This window comes from Bombina bombina, chromosome 6 (assembly GCF_027579735.1).
Source record: "Bombina bombina isolate aBomBom1 chromosome 6, aBomBom1.pri, whole genome shotgun sequence".
Taxonomy (NCBI): domain Eukaryota; kingdom Metazoa; phylum Chordata; class Amphibia; order Anura; family Bombinatoridae; genus Bombina; species Bombina bombina.
This window is the reverse complement of record NC_069504.1, coordinates 77,508,777-77,529,790: the sequence shown is the minus strand read 5'-3', so window position 1 is coordinate 77,529,790 and position 21,014 is coordinate 77,508,777. Positions and strand designations below refer to the sequence as shown.

Genomic DNA, 21,014 nt, shown 5'->3' with positions numbered 1-21,014 from the left:
ACCAGATCACCAGTTTGAGAATTCAGTTAATATCCAAATATGTCTATCGTCATATGTTATAGGAGAATTATGCACATTTGTAAGATAATTAATCTTGATAGTTTCTTATCCACAAAGAGTGTCCCAACATATTTGTCTTACAGAAAACTGTGTTCGCACACTGGTCTCTCTATAAGCACAAATCGCAGCAAGCAGGATTGCAACAGTTAACAAGAAAATTTTTCAGCGAAGATTTTTTTTCTGTGTGTGCAGAGAGTTTTTGTCTGAGACAAAACTCCTCCCCATATCTTAATCAGTCAATAGATTTGGATACGCCCTCTTCTCTGATTGGCTACTGGGAAATGTCATTTTAACAGCCAAATGTCTTTTGGTTGTAATTCTGGATTTAGGCCATCGGGGGCAGGAAGCAGACAAGACATTCATTTTCAACACTGCTATACAGTAAATACAGTTCTTAGATATATTTTTATCAAATGCCTATTTTATATACTTTTAATCTCCTAGTTTTAATAATTATATGTTCCATATGTGGTCCGTTTAATATAATTTTATTCTGAGTATTTCAAAATTAAGCATGAATATATTCTACTTATAATATCTTAAAATGCGTTTTAAATCTTTTCATAGAAAGTATGATTTTTAAAGGATTATAATACCTTCATCATGGACTCAATTACTTTCTCAGTTATCATCTTAATATCACATACATATCTTGAGATCAGATGTAGTTTCATATAATTATACCCATATTGGATTACTATCCCATATAAATATTTCATATCTGTATATCTCTTGATGAGTGTATAAAACATATGATATTATTTAAAGCACCAATTATATATGTACTTATTAGATGCCTGAAAAATAGAAGAATATGTTATCCATTAAATTTATAACAAACCTGAAATGCATTTCTCAGATCCATGGACAAATACCTTTTTATACAAGACTGAGGTATACCTTATTGAAAATTAAACCTAAGTTGTTACAATGCAAACATGTGTTTCTGTTAGCCAGCACAGATGTGTATCTGAGGTTTAGGGGCAATTAACAGGCCTCTGCTAATTACTATATTCTCAGAATTTCTGTTTGCTTATCTGACTTATGTAGAGAATCTTGTCTCCAACATCCCATGATGTATCCTGGCCTGGGTAACCATCAGGCCCCATGTTTACCCCTCCTGTGGAGCCATGAGCTTCAAAGGCCAAATGCCCATTATCTATCTTCACTAATTGAACAATTGTATTGTCCCTTTTGTTTTCCAACTTGTCTTAAGCAGCAGTGAGGGGGGCAGGGAATATAGTGAGACCAATTCATATTAAATTAGATTTTAGCTAAAATTAAATATTAGATTCCATGATACATCTGTAGTTTATTTAAGGTAACTTCACAGGTACCCTGATATTACGAGCCTGAATCAAGGTCTCAATGACCACTCTGAAAAAATGATGACTCTGAAAATCCACGCTTAGATAAAACTAAGCGTTCAATCTCCAAGCAGTCAACTTCAGAGAAGTGAGATTTGGATGAAGGAAGGGACCCTGAAGTAGAAGGTCCTTCCTCAGAGGCAGTCTTCAAGGTGGAAAGGATGACATTTCCACTAGGTCTGCATACCAAATCCTGCGAGGCCACGCCGGGGCTATGAGAATTAGACGCCCTCTCCTGCTTGATTTGAGCAATGACTCTTGGTAGGAGAACGAACGGAGGAAACAGATATGCTAGACTGAAGTTCCAAGGAACTGCCAGAGCATCGATTAGAAATGCTTGCGGATCTCTTGACCTCGAGCCGTATCTCGGAAGTTTGGCATTCTGACGAGAAGCCATGAGATCCAACTCCGGCTGCCTCCACTTGAGGGTCAAGCTTGAAAACACATCCGAATGAAGATCTCACTCCCTGGAATGAAAAGTTTGTCTGCTCAGAAAATACGCTTCCCAATTGTCCACTCCTGGGATGTGGATCACAGACAGCAGTTGTGGGTCTCCGCTCACTGAATTTTTCGGGCCACCTCTGTCATGGCCAAGGAACTCCGAGTTTCCCCTGGTGGTTGATGTAGGCCACCGAGGTTATGTTGTCCGACTGGAATCTGATAAACCGGGCTAAGGTTGAGGCCAGGCCAGAAGAGCATTGAAGATTGCTCTCAGCTCCAAGATGTTTATGGGCAGGACTGACTCCTCCTGGGTCCATAAGCCCTGAGCCTTCAACGAGCCCCATACTGCTCCCAAACCTAGAAGGTTGGTATCCGTGGACACAATCACCCAGGAGGGTCTGCGGAAGCAAGTACCCTGGGAGAGATGATCCTGAGAAAGCCACCACGGAAGAGAGTCTATTGACGCCTAGATCTACACGCGGAGACAGGTCCATATAGTCCCTGTTCCATTGTCTGAGCATGCATAACTGCAGAGGTCTGAGATGAAACCGAGCAAACGGAAAGATGTCCATGGAAGCCACCATCAGACCGATTACCTTCATACATTGAGCCACTGACGGCCATGGAGAGGACTGAAGGGCAAGACAAGAGTCGAAAATCTCTTTTTCTGACCTCCGTCAGAAACATCTTCATTAACAGGGAGTCTATTAAGGTCCCCAAAAATACGACCCTTGTAGCTGGAACCAGAGAACTTTTTTCCTGATTCACCTTCCATGAGTAAACCCTTTCCAGTGAATGAGATATTGTATTCCACCATGAAACCTCCTGGAATCAAGAATCTGACACCTCATATTCTTGGTCTGCATCCACGAATGGTAGAGGTAGACTTTGCTGAGTAGTACTAAGTGGTTAATACGGTTCCAGCAAAGACACATGAAATGATGGATAAATATGTAGAGAGAAAGGTAAAAATAACCGTAAAGCATTTTGGTTTATAACCTTTGAAACCTCAAATGGACCTACAAAGGTTGAAATGAGTTTTTTGGAAGGCATTCGAAGTTTCAAATATTTTGTTGACAACCATAATTTGTCTCATCCTTTGTAGTTTGGAGCTCTTCTCCTCCGTAAGTCGTAATAATATTGCGGTGTTTGTTGAGCTCCAAGTAAAAGTGAATTCAAAGTCTGGTGAATCTGAGATAAAATTGGAGAATTAGTAGATTCTAAAGATTCTACATGGAATGAAGGATTAAACCCATAATTCACATAGAATGGTGAATGTTTGATTGAGGAGTTGATACTGTTATTAAATGCAAATTCAGCAAAGGGTAAGTAATTTGACCATTCATGTTGTTTCAACGAACAATAAGATCTTAAATATTGTTCAAGGCTTTGATTGATCCTTTCAGACTGGCCATAGCAATGGGGGTGATAGGCTGTGGTTAGTCTTCTTTGAATCTTGAGTTTGTTGCAAAGTTCTCTCCAGAATTGACTTCCCCTGTTTGACGTTATAGCAGAGGGTAAGCCATGTAACTTCTCAATATTGTTCATGAATAAATCTGCAGTAAGAGATGCAGTGGGTAATTTAGGTGTAGGTATAAAATGTGTCATTTTGGAGTAAAGGTCAACCACAACTAATATTACTGATTTAGAAGACATAGGAAGATCCACTATAAAGTTCATTGCTATGGAATTCCAAGGTCTTGACGGAATAGGAAGACTAATCAGATACCCATAAGGTATTTGTTTATCAGTCATCGTTTGGGTACAAATTTGACAGGATTTTATATATGTTGTTACAATATCTACCATGTTAGGCCACCAATATTCACGTTTGAGTAGATCCAAAGTTTTTTGAATACCTGGATGACCACTCAATAGTGAGTCATGCACTGATTCTATGACCTCTTGTTGAAGAGTAGGTGGTATATAAATCTGATGTCGTAAGTGCAAAAGGCCATTTATTCCTTTAAGGAGATTTTTGGGAGGTTGAAGATCTTGTTGTTGTGCAGCAAGAAATTTTGACTTAAAATCCTGTTGTAGTAACATGATATGATCACTTGGTATAACTGTGGATATGGGATGTTCCACACTCTGTGGTTTGTATTGTCTAGATAAGGCATCAGCCTTTCCATTCTTTGAACCTGGCCTGTATATTATTTGGTAATGGAATATGGAAATATATAGGCTCCATCTTACCTGTCTGGCTGACAGGGAACGACTAGTTTGTAGATATTCTATGTTTTTGTGGTCGGTATATATCAAGATTGGAGTTGAAGTACGCTCTAAAAGGTGTCTCCAATGTTCTAGAGATCTGATGGCTAGGAGCTCTTTCTCACCTATATGATAATTCATACATCTGGAAAAATAAGCAACTGGATGAAGAGGGTCTTTAGGAAAGTTTCTTTGTGATAAAATTGCCCCATATAGCAACATTAGATGCATCTAATTCAGAGTATTGTTTCTCTGGATCAGGATAATGTAATAAGGGTGCTAAGGTAAAGGCGTTCTTTAAGAAGTCAAAAGCGATCTGAACTTCAGTAGACCAACGAAATCTAGAGGTTTTTTCTGTTAATTGGGTCAATGGTTTCATAATTTGAGAGAAACCCTTTATGAATCTTCTGTAGAAATTTGAAAAACCTAAATATTTTTGTAACTGTTTTCGTGGTTTTGGGAGTAGGCCAAGAGGTTATAGCAAGAACTTTGTCATCTTGCATTTGTATTCCAGTAAGACTTAATAACCTAGGAAAGATAATTCAGTTGAATGAAATATGCATTTTTCAGGTTTAGCATATAGTTGATGCTGTCTTAACCTGGACAGAACTGTGGAAACATGAATGATGTGTTCCTGTATGGATTCTGAGTATATGAGTATATCATCTTAATATACTATCATGTAAACATCAAGTAGATCTCTGAATATGTAATTTATTGAAAAGTTGCCGGAGCGTTACACAAGCCGAATGGCATCACATTGTACTCAAATAATCCGTACCTTGTACGAAATGCTGTGAGCCATTCGTCACCCTCTCTTATTCTAATTAAATTGAATGCCCCTCTAAGATCAAGTTTGATGTATATTTTTGCAGAACTTAATCATTCGAGGAGCTCAGTAATTAAAGGAAGAGGGTATCTGATCTTGATGGTAACCTTATTAAGTTCTCAATAATCTATTATGGACCTCAAAGTTTCATCTTTGTTTCTGACAAAAAAAGATCAGAGCACCAGCTAGTGACGTGCTGGGACGAATAAAACCCTTCCTTAAATTCTTATCTATGTATTCTTTTAGATGTTTTAACTCAGGAGGTGAGAGAGGATATATACGGCCGTATGGTATGGGGGAACCAGGTCTTAATTCTATGGGGCAGTCATGTGACCTATGTGGTGGTAGAGTCTCTGCTTCATTTTTGTTAAAAACATTTAAGTAATCTGAATATACAGATGGTATAACCTTGTTAGTAACCTGAGGGATAGATTAGTTATTATAACAATTCTCTTTACAATGAGAATATTTGAAAATAACTTCTGAAGTGCTCCAGTTAATGTGTGGTTCATGTTTCTGTAACCATTTCAACCCAAGTACAACGGGGAACATAGGAGATGAGGTTATATCAAATTGTATGGTTTCAGTATGACCATCTTTTGTGGTGAGTGTTAAAGGTCTGGTTTGATGTGTAACTGGAGCTTTTGAAGAACAAGTGCCATCAAAAACACGCAGGACTACTGAATTTGGTTTTTTAATGGTAGGTATTTTATTTGTCTTTACGATTTCAGAGTCAATAAATAAACCAGATGCTCCAGAGTCGATAATGGCCTTAGTTTGTATTTGATGATAATCCCACTGTAGGGAGAAAGACATTTGACAGTAAGTACTTTTGTTTGAGTTAGCTGACATCAAAGAATATATTTGTAATTTATTACCTTTTTTTTTTTATTTAGCCAGAAGAGGACAATTTTTCACGTCATGACTTTTTGCAGCGCAATACAGACATAAATTATTTACACGTCTTCTGACCTTTTCATCTGGTGAAAGGGATCCTCTCACAAAGCCTACTTCCATTGGGTCTTCAGTGACCTTTGTGAAGGATGAACTGGAAGATTCTAAATGTTTATACTTAGAGTAATCAACATTAGCCTTTTCCTTGCGTCTCTCTCGTAGCCATCTGTCTATGGTAATACACAATGCTATTAATTCATCTAGTGTATCAGGTAGTTCAACACTTGCCAGTTCGTCCTTTAAAGTTTCTGATAACCCTAATCTGAACTGATTTTTCAATGAAAAAGAGTTCCATTGACTATCCTTTGCACAGCTTTTAAAGTCTGCAATATAATCCTCTACAGGCCTTTTATTTTGTTTCAGTGCTCTTAAATAATTTTCAGCTGTTATTTGTTTTAGAGGATCTTCATAGAGTAAAACCATAGCAGTACAAAAGGTATCCAGAGAATATAGCACAGGGTCATTAGATTCTAAGAAACTATTAGCCCATGACCTGGGTTCAGTCCTTAAATAGGATATGACAGTCAATACCTTTTGTCTTTAAGTCACGTATGTTTTGGGCTTTAAGGAACACAGTAGGCAGCAAGCATTTTTAAAATCTCTGAACTGAGACCTGTCTCCAAAAAATGTATCTGGTGGACTTACCATTGTGTCTGGGCTTGATTCTGAGGTAACAGCTCTGGAGGATACTGTATCTTTAAGGATTGATTTGAGTGTTTCAATTTCAATCTGAAGTTTTCTCAAACCCTGAGATAATAAATCAACTCTTTGATTAAGGTTATGGATATGGTTGGTCAATTCTACAAGATCCATACTTTTTAGGGCTTGGAAATATGTAGTGGTTTCCTTAGGATGGATCTGTATGTAGAGATATGGATATTGAACTTAAAAAAATAATTTCTTATTTGTAGCAAGTAATAAAGCAACAATATTAACTAAAAATACTATTGCCCCATCATTTGCGTTTATCTTCAGAGTTAATTTATTTAGATAATGAACTTTAAATATCTATGCAGTAAAAGCTCTGATGGGTATATTAATATACAATCTGGAAACACATGTGAATACATTTGAAAAGAAAAAATGAAAATAACTGCAAGTAAAAATGAGAGATAATAACCAAGAGATTCTAGTCACAGAATACTCAGAAGAATAAAGTTGTTGCAGGTAGAAAAGGAACTTCTGCTATGAATCCCAGGTTAATAACAACAAAATGTACCTTCAGTATAATGAGCCTAAGCTCAGCTGATAGTGAACTCCTGTAACGGCCGCTACGGAGAAGGAAGATCTGTAACAGATAGGAATATAACAAACAGCTGGAGGCAATGATGTCTGAGAACAAAATATCCCCTGTAATGAAAAGCTGAGAAGTACGGAAGACAGATAAGGGTCTTGAGACGTCAAATTCTGGTATTCAATCCGGAACGCTAAGGGAGAAACAATTAGCATAACTGCTGACTTCCTTACGAGACTTGCTTCTGTGAAGAGCAGCTGACAGCCTGAACAGGCGTCTGACGTCAGAGAGTCCACGAGCAGGGAGAGTATAACTGAAAGCAAAACAGCTTAGAATCCACAAGAGGATGGAATAGGTTCAGTAGTGCCAAAAGATAAATTCCTATAAAAAATAAACTTAGACACTTAGAGAATGCCACAATAATTGTGAGTCTTGGCAGGAAACCAGATAAAACAAATTTCCAAGCAGTTTGGAAGTGGTTCAGCCCCAGTATTTAAAGGGGAAGGTGATTGATGGTACAAACCCTAAAAGAGACAGTACATACATACAGGTAAACAAATCACTACACTACTGACATGTCTTTTTCCTCAGGTTTATGGGAAGGGACACTCTGGATAGCCAGAAGCTTGATCAGAAACCCTACTGTTTCCTTAAATTTCCTTTTACGCCTTCCCTGCAACATGGGGAAAGCTGACAAGGCCTCAGATACCGCAAGGGATACCTGGGAACCAATGTCTTGTAGAAAAAATCCTACAGGATTGCAAGAGGAAACACAGGGCACTGTATGTGGAGACTGAAAAAGTTGGGACGCTTGAGGAGAGAGCTGCGGCATATCTGCAACAGGAGACAAATGAACAGCATTTAGAAAAAGAGGTGAGGAATGACTATACACTTATGGTGAGAAGTCTAGGGAACTCCTGTGTTTTAGGGCGTCCTGTGGGTGCGAGTAGCGTGACCCCTTATTTACTGTGCTCAATAATACTATAGAATGATCCGCATAATATGCTACTGTTATATATTGTAGATTTTGGGAGATTTAACTGTGCAACTGTTAAGGCTTTTTTCAGTTGGTCAAATTAGACCCTCTTTAGATTTCACCGTATAACCTCTGAGCTTGCCACAATCAGAGCCGCTTAGCTATATAACCACATAAAGCCGCACTTCCGTCACTAATATACGCTAGGACTGTTATGTATTATAGCATGTATATATACCCAATGCCTATATAATTATGTATATGGCCAGCAATATACCCTCACACAACTAGATTTATTCTATACAGCACAGGATTTGTGTTAGGCGAGGGATTACAAATGTACAGCTGTAACAATCTTGTGCTTTAACTGTCTATGTCCTGTACTCAACAGGACCAGTGCTGAATATTTTGCTCTCTCTCCTTAATTCAATTATATATATATTATACACTGTGTCACACTACTTGTAATTGATCACAATATATGAAGTAACTACTGTAAACCATTGTGATCTCAAGGTGAATTCAGTTTATTCCCATATCTCAAGGTATTTTGCTGATACGCTCTCAATTACTTTAAATTGGGTCACGATAACGCAAACAACAATAAACCCTCAGCATAATATTAGAGGATACGATAGCTATTACTTGGGTGTCAAACCTATATCGAATCTCACCTATACCATTCAAGTTAAATACTTTGTGTAGACATTTTGTTACTACTTGCTAGTATTGCAACACATAATCATACTGTATACTGCTGTAATAGTATGTGCTATTTTTGATATCACGCACATATTTAGTTGTAAGAGATTTAAAACTCAGGATTTCAATCAGCACTGTGATCAGACAGTGAGCTCGTGGGATATGAGAGCCCAATAATATTTTTACTTCATTTTGAAGTTGGCAATTAGTGGAGAGCTATTATTCTATGTTATCAATGGCTAGAGATACACATCAGTGAAGGGTATATACTCACATTTACCCAAGATTAACTCTCTACAACATAACCCTATATGTGATTATATGTTCCAGCATCATTGAGCAGGTGTAATCAATACACAAGCCCATAAGACTATATCTCACTCGTACCCAATGAATTACTTTATCTATAGCCATTATAGCTATGAATGTCATCCTTCAAGAAAACACAGTAGTGAATAATTTAATATAGCATCGCAAGAGATCACACTATATTAGTAGCACAGCTTACCATCATCACGCTAACTCAACCCCAGGTTGTAATTTTAAAAGTTGCACCCTGTTTTTTTAGTTTTACTTGAATAAAAGTTATATTTTAAAGCTCATGTCTTAGTACCTCATCCTATGTCCTGGAGACAGTGTCCTTTTGAACCAAATCCATACATTTAATTAATTCTCTTTGGAATCTGGAGAGCTATAAGTGTATACTTAAGAGGATCTCATTCCTTACCTCTTTTTCTAGTTTTAACTATACACAGCACCGCTCCCTGAACCCACAGTGATAATACTGTGGAATTCATTAAACAGGCAGTAGTCCCGATCTACCCTCAGTAGTGCCATTGGTTTTCTTTTTCTAATCACCTGAACACATTTGCCTGGGATAATGGTGTTTCATGGTCACGTATTTTATCTCTATAACTTAAAGTTCTCTCAATGCATGAGGAACAAAAAGAAACCGGGGGTTCCACCTGAGCATCAAAACATAACTGACAAGCAGCAACTTCACCTGGGATAATGATTTGAAAAGCCTCTTGAGCCATCTTATGTAATAAATAAGGATAAAGTGTAAACATTCTTTATTTGAAAATAAATGTGTACTGTATCTTAAAATAGAAATGTGTGTTAGTGCAACAAACCAAATAGACCTCAGGCTACCTATACACCTCAGTAGCTTTACTGAGGTGTCTACCTGTCCTGCAGCTCATTTTCAAATACAGAGCGGTTACAGAGCCCTAACTGCCGGGGGAAAAAAACGGCTTACAACAGTAATCTCCATGACCAAAAGTTAAAGTATAAAAACTACTATAACACACTGAGCCACCATAAATCACCTCACAGTCTCAATGCCCAAACTGCCTAATAGAAACCCCAAACATGAAGGTTTAATAAAGACCCATATTAAATAAGACAGCTTTTAGCTGTAACAAGTGCCAGCAATCTCCTTGCAAAAGAAAATTAAAATGGCACTTAACTGAAAGTGCTGTCCGGCAGCAGGACAGCTCACCTGGTTTGAGAGGGTGCAGCACCTCACATGGACCTGTGAAGAGAGAAAAACTGAGTAAATCTACTCAGGTTTTCTAGTTAGGGCAGCAGATTGTACCTCACAAGTTCTCAAGTGCTCAAAAGCCACCACTGCCCTACTAAAGAGACTGATGTGGACTAGGCTAGACCCCAGAAAAGAGCAGAGGAAGTTTACTCTGCTAAAAAAATAATAAAATCTTGATTGAAGAAAACCTCTCATCAGACACCTAAACTTCACCTCCTCCTTGTACTACAGGCAAAGAGAATGACTGGGGGATTGTGGGTAGGGGAGTGATATTTAACAGCTTTGCTGTGGTGCTCTTTGCCTCCTCCTGCTGGCCAGAAGTGATATTCCCAACAGTAATTGATGATGATCCGTGGACTCACTGTGCCATTAGAAAGAAAATAGTTTTGTATTTACGTACCTCTCTTTTCTTTAACTCTTCGTATTCATATTTCTGTTTCTCAAATGCTTCGAGCAAGGGGTAATATTGTTTTCTGTTGACCAAATTAAAAGAATTATAAAACAAAGCAATGTGCTCAAAAAGAATATATCCTGTGCAAAGAGGATGCTGTTGCCATTAAATGGATATGAAACCCCAGAATGTTCTTTTGTGACTCAGAGAATACAATTTTAAAATGTTTCCAATTTAATGTTATTATCAAATTTGCTTTGTTCTCATGATATTCTGTGTTGAAGAGATACCTAGGTAGGCATCTGGAGCACTAAATGGCAGGAAATAGTGCTGCCATCTAGTGCTCTTGCAAATGGATAACATTCTTGTAAAACTACTGCCATATACCGCTCCAGACCCATACACAGTCCTTATCTTATGTCCCTGCTTTAAAAAAATAATAGTTTTCATGTCCCTTTAAGCCATAAAGGTAATATAAATAAAATGCACAGCTCAAGTTTGAGCTGCACAAACCATAGAAAGAGTTGCACTGGTACTCAGAAATAATCCGTTTAAATAATATAAACACAGTTAAAACAATATTTTATTGTGGGATTAAAAAGGAAAAGGTTATCTATGTTCTTTACAAATTGTACATTAGATGGTAATGGACTGGATGCACAACTCTCAGAATAAACTAGGTTGAAATCCCATATAGATAGAGAGGTTATAACATGAATCATTTATACAAAGTGGAAACAAACCATGAAAACTCAGTAAATGACACTATCCCTTGGGTTAGAAATAACAATGAACACCCTGCATGTCATCATTCACCAGACTAGAGTATTAAAGGGATAGTTTACTCCAGAATTTTTATTGTTTCAAAAGATAGATAATCCATTAATTACCCATTCCCCACTTTTGCATTACCAACACTGTTATATTAATACACGTTTTACCTCTGTAATTACCTTGTATCTAAGCCTCTGCAGATTGCCGCCTTATTTCAGTACTTTTGACAGACTTGCATTTTAGCCAATCATTGCTGACTCAACTAAATAATTCAACGGGCGTAAGCACGTTATCTATATGGCACACATGAACTAATGCCCTCTAGATGTGAAAAACTATAAAATGCATTCAGATAAGAGGCGGCCTTCAATGGCTTAGAAATTAGCATATGAGCCTACCTACGTTTAGCTTTCACCTAAGAATACCAAGAGAACAAAGCAAAATTAATGATAAAAGTAAATTTGGAAAGATATTTAAAATTGCATGCCCTATCTGAATCGTGAAAGTTTAATTTTGACTTGAGTGTCCCTTTAACTTACTGTTGCCAAAAAAAGGTAATATGCAGAGTCCACAAAATACACTGCTCGTATCCAGGTAAACACTAAATACCAGAACAATGGCTCTGATTCAGTGTTTAATATTATGTCATTGGGACGCCCCTTTACTAAGTACTGCGCATGCGCTACTTCCTTATGAATGCGTCTGAAGATAGACCCAGAGTGTGAAAATGCAGACGCATGCAGGAAAGCACTACTAAACGAGATCCCATTAGTTTTAATGCGCTGTATGGCTAAGCATTTTGTTGGTTGAGGGAGAAAAAAAATCATTAGTAAAGAAAAAAGAAAACGAGCGGGGGAAGGTGGAGGATTTTGAATTAAATGAACAATAAAGGGGAAAAAGGCATATTTTGAAAAATTTGAAGATATAACAAACACAATTGTAAGTTTTTATTACAAAGATTCATATTTTGAAGAGTAAATGGTCTGAGTTTACAATCACTTTAAGTATTGGCTATAGAAAAGCAACGTAAACATACACCACAAGAAATTACACTTCCAGTAGGTATACACACAGAAATAATATAAGGAAGCATTTGTGTGTATAGAAAGTGATACAATAAGGAGATCTGATTTCCCTACAAGCACAATTTTAATTGGTTGTGATGTCAAATAACGAAACCAGCTATTTCAAATAAAAATAAACCTAAATTAGCATTTTTTTTATACATTTAATACTCTGCTGCTGGTATAACAAGTAATTGGAAACACTTTAAAAGCAACACAATTTCACAGTACACTGTTGCTTTAATTAATACTTTATTTTTCTGCATACTGCACGGATGTGAGTACACACACTCAAAGATATACCACCACCGTTTTTAGGGCTTGTGAGGGAATCATTTAAAATGAGTAACATAATAAAAGTGATTTTATTTGAAGTGAGAATTGGTTTTCACAACTAACCAAACTGAATGTATCTGTATAATTATGGGACAGTAAAATATACTTACTTTTCTGCTTCAGTCTTGTTTTGCTCTATTTTGAGTTCAGACTTCATACTTTCCACCTGAAGCTCTAATGTCTTTATGGAATGAAGGAGCTCTTGTCTCTCAATCAAATTAACCTGATTTTCCGAAAGTCTCTTGTCTAATAATATACAACTAAAATGTAAAAAAAAAAAAACCCTTGTCACTTTAGAATACATTGTGTGAAGGACAAATGATCTAAACACAGATAGTGAAAATTAAAATTGTCAGCATTCCAAGAGGAACCAGCATTCCCAGAGGAACCAGCATTCCCAGAGGAACCAGCATTCCCAGAGGAACATTGCTGGTAATTGGAAGGTTGTGCAAGTGCCTCCCCTCGATGACATACCCCAGAGGCAAAACTTTTCTTCACTTTCTGCAATGATATTTTTTAAGTGACAATTTTTCCGCAGATCATTTTAAAATAAAATTCAATTTTAAATTAGGTAGTTTACGCTAAAGCTGGGGAAATATTTTTTTAAGTTTTATAATACAGCGCAGCAGTTGAAAATTGCATGGAAAATTAACTGCAGACCATAAGAAGTTTTAAGTTTTTTTTAAAATGTCTCAAATAAAATTTTCTTTTTTTCTTGATATAATATCACAAGGTAGAAATGTAGTACTGAAAAAGGTGCATTGCTCACAAGGACTTTTAAGGTTAAGCACCCTGGATAGCACTTGCTTATTGGTGGCTACATTTAGCTACCAATAAGCAAGTGTAACCCAGGTTCTGAACAAATTTTTTTAGCTACTAATAAGCAAGTGTAAACCCAGGTTCTGAACCAAAAATGTGCCGGCTCTTAAGCTTTACATTCCTGATTTTTAAATAAAGATAGCAAAAGAACAAAGAAAAATTAATAATAGGAGTAAATTAGAAAGTTACTTAAAATTGCTACTCTATCTGAATCATTAAAGAAAACATTTGTGTTTAGTGTCCCTTTAAATGACTTGCATATGCCTTCCTGTCCCATAATGGCCGCTTTTGGACCGGATGGATCAAATTTGAGAAATGATGAAGGAAAGGATATTTACTATTTCTTATCAGGTGACTTTTGGACCTTTTGAGCTAGCATCAATATCATCTGAATAAAAAAAGGAAAAAAAATGTAAAAACATAAATTATGCTTACCAGATAATTTCCTTTCCTTCTGTATGGGAAGAGTCCACAGCTACAGAAAATGTGTGTGAGACTGCGCCAAAATAAAACTACTACACAAACTCCAAAATAGATAGAAGTCTCTCAAATTCTATAAAAACTGGCAAATAAATAATATTGTTAAAATGGAGCGCTCACAATGAGAGCTAAAGTGCGGCCGTATTGAACAGAAAGAAAGTTATACCGGACAATTTTGACTATAGCAAACGCAGAAAATTAACCACAAATGCCTAATCTATATGTCCTAAATAAATATACAAATATACAAATTTAATGTTAATTTTAAGGTCGACCTTTTAAAAACTGTTATTGTAATTAAATGTATTTTTCATGAATTTATATGTATATTTTCATGTTTATATCTATATCTATTTGTATCTGAGACACATTATTAATTAATTAGCTTATTAATTATATTCATTCGTATCATCATATGTTCATAAACACATAATTTAACCTTTCCCAGTATATTTATTTAGGACATATAGATTAGGCATTTGTGGTTAATTTTCTGCGTTTGCTATAGTCAAAATTGTCCGGTATAACTTTCTTTCTGTTCAATACGGCCGCACTTTAGCTCTCATTGTGAGCGCTCCATTTTAACAATATTATTTATTTGCAAGAGTCCACAGCTGCATTCCTTACTTGTGGGAAATACTGAACATGGCCACCAGGAGGAGGCAAAGACAGCCCAGCCAAACGCTTAAATACCTCCCCCACTTCCTCCCAACCACAGTCATTCTGCCGAGGGAACAAGGAACAGTAGGAGTAATATCAGGGGGAAAAAGGTGCCAGAAGAATAAATTCAAATTTAGGGCCGCCTATCGGAGAACACGGGCGGGAGCTGTGGACTCTTCCCATACAGAAGGAAAGGAAATTATCTGGTAAGCATAATTTATGTTTTCCTTCTTTATATGGGAAGAGTCCACAGCTGCATTCCTTACTTGTGGGAAACATATACCCAAGCTCTAGAGGACACAGAATGCTAACGGGAGGGTAAAAGGAGAGGCGGACCCTAATCTGAGGGCACCACAGCCTGCAAAACCCTTCTCCTGAAGTCTGATTCAGCAGAAGCAAAAACAACAAACTTGTAAAATTTGGAAAAAGTATGTAAGGAGGACCAGGTAGCCAGCAGCCTTACAAATCTGATCCATAGAGGCCTCATTTTTGAAGGCCCAAGAGAAAACTACTGCTCTCGTAGGATGAGCCGTAATCCTCAGAGGAGGCTTATGCCCCGCTGACTCAAATGACAATCCTCAGCCAAAAAGATAAGAAAGTCCAAGAGGCCCTCTGACCCCTACGCTTTCTGGAATAGAGAACAAACAGAGAAAGAAGTTTGTCTAAATTCCTTCGTGTCCTAAAGAAAGAACTTCAAGGCACAAACCACATCCAGATTACGTAGTAAACATTCCTTCGATGAAAGATTAGGACACAAGAAAGGAACCACAATCTCTAGATTGAAGTTGAGATTTCACACAACCTCAGGAAAACAACCTAACTTGGTTCGTAGAACAGCCTTATCAGCATGGAACGCCAGATAAGGAGGGATGCATTGCCAGGCAGCAATTCTCTGTGAAAGGCACATATTGAGCAAAAAGAGGCTGCTTCTTGGGTGGTAACTAGCCATAGAACAAGCTATTATGCTATTGTTTGTTCCCAGGTTGAGCGCTTCTCTCTTTTAATTTATGCAAATTATGACTCTTAGGGAAGTCTCCCTAAGCGTGATAAGGGAATCCAGACGTGGACCCGTTGCTCAGTGTGCCTAGAGGGATATGGCTGCACCTCACTGACGAGGCCCACAATAGGCCGAAACGTATGTCTGGGGTTTTGCCGTTTCTCTCGTTCAGAGAGCTCCAGCTTCCTCCACCCGTCGCAAAGCCTCTTCCTGGGTCTAAAATGAGGAATCCGGCTTCCTCCAGTCATAGCGTTAAATCAGACACTGATTCCCCCAGGGGGGAAGCCATGATTGGAGGATGACCTATCCATTATTTCTGACGTCAGAAATGGCTTGCAACGACCGGAGGAAGCTGGAGCTGTTGTCAAGATTAAAAGGTAAGTTTTTTTCCCCCAACAGGAGTGAAATGTAAATTTTGATGAATTAAAATGCCCCTGTTTTTAATCAAACTTTTAAAAACCGGGCACTTTAGCATCAAAAAGAAAATTTATGCTTACCTGATAAATGTATTTCTTTTTTGATACGATGAGTCCACGGATCATCTTAATTACTAATGGAATATTCACCTCCTGGTCAGCAGGAGGAGGCAAAGAGCACCACAGCAGAGCTGTTAAATAGCTCCTCCCTTCCCTCCCACTCCAGTCATTCGACCGAAGTTAGGAAGAGAAAGGAAAAGCCAAGGTGCAGAGGTGTCCGAAGTTTACAATAATCCACAACCTGTCTATAAGAACAGGACGGGCCGTGGACTCATCGTGTCAAAAAAGAAATACATTTATAAAGGTAAGCATAAATTTTCTTTTTTAAGACACAATGAGTCCACGGATCATCTTAATTACTAATGGAATTCAATACTCAAGCTAGAGTACACAGATGATACGGAAGGGACAAGACAGGGAACCTAAACGGAAGGCACCACACTGCTTGAAGAACCTTTCTCCCAAAAAAAACAGCCGCAGCAGAGGCAAAAAATACAAATTTGAAAAATTTTGAAAAAAGTGTGAAGAAAAGACCAAGTTGCAACCTTGCAAATCTGTTCCACAGAGGCTTCATTTTTGAATGCCCATGAAGAAGCAACAGCCCTCGTGGAACGAGCCATAATTCTCCCAGGAGGCTGCTATCCAGCAGTCTCATATGCAAAAGATATGATACTTTTCAGCCAAAAAGAAAGAGAAGTAACCATAGCTTTCTGTCCCTTGCGTTTTTCTGAGAAAAACCCAAACAAAGAAGAAGACTGACGAAAGTCCTTAGTTGCCTGCAAGTAAAACTTTAAAGCACGGACCCCGTCCAAATTTTGCAAAGTCGTTCTTTCTGAAAGAAGGATTAGGACACAAAGAATGAACAACAATCTCCTGATTAATGTTCCGATCAGAAACAATCCGTAGGAAAAAAATCCTAATTAAGTATGTAAAACTACCTTATCTGAATGGAAAAAAAGATAAGGAGACTCAAACTGTAATGCCGAGAGCTCAGACACTCTCAGAGCAGAAGGAATAGCAACAGAAAATAAAACTTTCCAAGATAACAACTTAATATCTAAGGAGTGCATGGGTTCAAACGGAGCCCCTTAAAGAAACCTGAAGACTCCATGGAGGAGCAACTGGTTTGAATACAGGCCTGATCCTGTCCAAGGCCTGACCGAAAGAGCGTACATCTGGGATATCCACCAGACGTTTGTGTAACAAAAAAGATAAGGCCGAAATTTGACCCTTTTAGGGAACTTGTCGATAATCCCTTCTCCAAACCCTCTTGGAGAAAAGACAAAATTCCAGGAATCCTAACTCTACTCCATGAGTAGCCCTTGGATTCGTACTAATAGAGATTCGCAAGGTAAATCTTTCTAGGTACAGGCTTAAGAGCCTGAATCATGGTCTCTATGACCTAGTCAGAAAACCCCCCGCTTAGATAAAATTAAGCGTTCAATCTCCAAGCAGTTAGCTTCAGAGAAACTATATTAGGAAGAAAGAAGGGTCCTTGAAGAAGAAGATCCCTCCTCAAATGACGTTTCCAAGGTGGCAGAGTTGACACGTCCACCAGATCCGCATACCAAATGCTGCGAGGACAAGCTGGTGCAACGAGGATCCCCGATGTCCTCTCCTGCTTGATTCTAGCAATGACTCTAAGGAGAAGAGCCAACGGAAGAAATAGGTATGCTAAACTGAAGATCCAAGGCACCGCCAGGACAACTTCAGTACTACCTGAGGGTCCCTGAACCTTGACCCGAGCCTCGGAAATTTGGCATTCTGAGATGCAATGAGATTGAATGTCGGCTGACCACATCTGAGAATCAGACTGGAAAACACTTCCGGATGGAGATCCCACTCCCCCAGATGAAAAATCTGCCTGCTCAGGAAGTCTGCCTCCCAGATGTGGGTCTCCGCCCACTCCAGAATCCGAGATACTTCCCTCATTCCTGTGACGAAAGGCAAAGAATGACTGGGGTTGGTAGGAAATGGGGGAGGTATTTAAGCCGTTGGCTGGGGTGTCTTTGCCTCCTTCTGGTGGCCGGGTTCAGTATTTCCCACAAGTAAGGAATGCAGCTGTGGACTCTTCCCATATTAAGAAGGAAAAAAGCATAGGCACAAAGACAAATTGAGAAAGAGCCACAATTGAGTAAAGTAGGTAATTAACTCGTATGCACTCTCATCATCATCTTACAGAAAGAGGATACACACTCTAGATTACGGAAATAGTGAAATGGAAGAGCACTGTATTCTTTAAATAGGTAAACCCTATTCCTCCTGTACTAGATTTGTTTAGTTTATTATATTTTGTATTTTATCACAAATCCTTGTCATTGTATACCCCTATCTTTGTACCCAGCGCTACGGAATTTTGTGGCGATATACAAATAAATGATAATAATAATTAGAGTCTGCACTATTGCTTTGGATTGTCCCTTTAAATTGCGCATAGGAAAAAAATAATTGCTTCAGCCCTCAACCCTATAGGTTGAAAAGAAAATACTGGTAAAAGAAAAATGAAAATGATTATAAAATGTGTGTTATGCCATTTAGTTAAGAATGTTGATCTTACTTGTCTTGTAATCTTTTCTTTATCTGTTCAGCCTCATTTAACCTCTCGTTGGTATCATGAAGTTCTTTATTCAGGTTTTCGACTTTGACCTTCAGTGCATCTACTTCAGTGGAAAACTATTATTAAAAAGAAATGTAACTATTAAAAGGCACATTAAACACCTTGTAATTACAAGTCATTCCTGTTGTCCTACTACAGAATAATATATTAGCCAAGTCTAAACATTTTTAAAACAAATTAACATCTTGTTTGCTGTAATTGTTTTTCAATAACCAAACATGATCCACCATTTTCATTATTTGGAGACAAGGCAAGTCATGGTCATTATGTCAGTATAAGTTGTAGAAGGGTTAGTAGCATGGAGAACTCAGCTTGATTTCAAGTTCTCAAAATTAGAAAATACACAATTTTTGAGAGCTAAATTACATAAAAAGGGAGCAAAATAACTAATGAAAGTATATTGCATTTAAAGGGACACGAAAGTCAAAATTAAACTTTCATGATTCTGATAGTGAATGCGATTTTAAACAACTTTCCAATTGACTTCCATTATTACATTGTGCATAGTCTTTTATATACCCACACTTTATGAGGCACCAGCTACTACTGAGCATGTGCAAGAGTTCAAAGTGTATATGTATACGAGTCTGTATTGGCTGATGGCTGTCACATGGTACAATGGGGAGCAAATTAAAACTATCTTTGAGGAAAACTAACAAGAGAGATATATTTGATAATAGAAGTAAACTGAAAATATTTTTTTTTTTTAATTTTACTTTGAATCATGACACAATTTTCATGCACAATTTTCAGAGGAATTTTTAAAGTGACATTAAACACATTTTAGAAGTATAGTATTGAGGTTATTGCCTTCCTCCCTCTAGTCATGGGGGCTGCCATGTTGAAATCTAGCTTTTACTACACTCCAGTGCTGATCTTTTTTTTTTACATGTGCAGTAACTCTCCTTCAGATACCTGCAGTGTAACCTAGCTTTCATAATGGCAGCACTCATGATAAGAGGGAGATGCATGACGTATTTTGTAGTGTTTAGTGCTCCTTTAAGCTAAATTAATATATTTATTAAACAATGCCAGGACACAAATCATAGATACAAAAAACAGATTAGAGAAAATACACCTCTTAAAATTCTGAACACTGCTGCTCCCTAAAATAACAAAATGCTCCTCCAAGCAAATGTAAAATTTTACTAAGATAGAACGGCAACAAGGGAGAGCGCTAAAAGGAAAGCTGGTTGAAACCTAAACAAAAGGGAACGAGCTATATATCTGAGACCTTAAAAGAATAAATATATACGGACTAATATAGGTTGTGAAGAATATCGAATAATTTTGAGATCAAATTTGATAAAAAGAGCTCCACTGCCTTTGTAATTTCCATCAGGAGAAGGATACTCCTAGTCATATAGAAGATTGTGCTGAGATATCTTTATAGGACACTGTATAGCGGTGTGTAAATACTCACAGCTTAAATCTGGATAAACGGCTCCTAGGTGTGCAAAGAATGAATTTCACCAGCTTTCTTTTATAAAAGCGATATTTATTGTGCTCTTTTCTCGATATAGACACAAAATATATGTACAAGCCACAGCGCTGAGAATGAACACACAAGGCAGCTATAGGTAAACAAGGAATCCCTTACTCCTTATTAGACTCAAAATCGGGGAAAGTGATTACATTGACTGCAATGAATTGCAGGCAAGTAATTGTATACAGCTGCGCTGTCACAGAGACAGCTAAATGTGTGTAGTAAACAGACTAATATGCAGACCTCAGTGGGTGTGGGTTGAATATATAAATTAGCATTTAATAGATAAAATAAACACAACAAATTCAACACAATTTTCTCGATCTAACCCTCTATACTGAGGATAATGTGGTCCACAGTAAAACATATTTTAAAAAATGCGACACAAATACTTATATACAGCAAGATAGTTGTCACCATCCAAATTGGCTGAAAGCTGTACCTAAAAGTCAATTTTTAAGGATCTGTAGAAATTGTAGTAAGATAGATGAATATGATCAGCAATCAAAAATACTTAAAGAAAGTTATAAAAGCTGTGTGGCAACTTTTATGTGAAGCAGAGTTACAACTAATAATGTGTTTTACTTTATAGAGAAG

General features: G+C 37.5%; 1 protein-coding gene across 3 annotated transcripts in view; it reads right to left on the bottom strand.

The window, feature by feature from the left end:
* Positions 1–21,014, bottom strand: part of OPTN (optineurin) — an 89,844-nt gene that overhangs the window by 13,297 nt on the left and 55,533 nt on the right. For all 3 annotated transcript variants that reach the window (XM_053716477.1, XM_053716478.1, XM_053716479.1), the window contains exons 8-10: positions 18,872–18,987; positions 12,993–13,142; positions 10,718–10,790 (exon numbers count right to left, since the gene is read on the bottom strand). In XM_053716477.1, the coding sequence (XP_053572452.1) occupies positions 10,718–10,790; positions 12,993–13,142; positions 18,872–18,987 (339 nt within the window). The remainder of the gene's footprint in view (positions 1–10,717; positions 10,791–12,992; positions 13,143–18,871; positions 18,988–21,014) is intronic.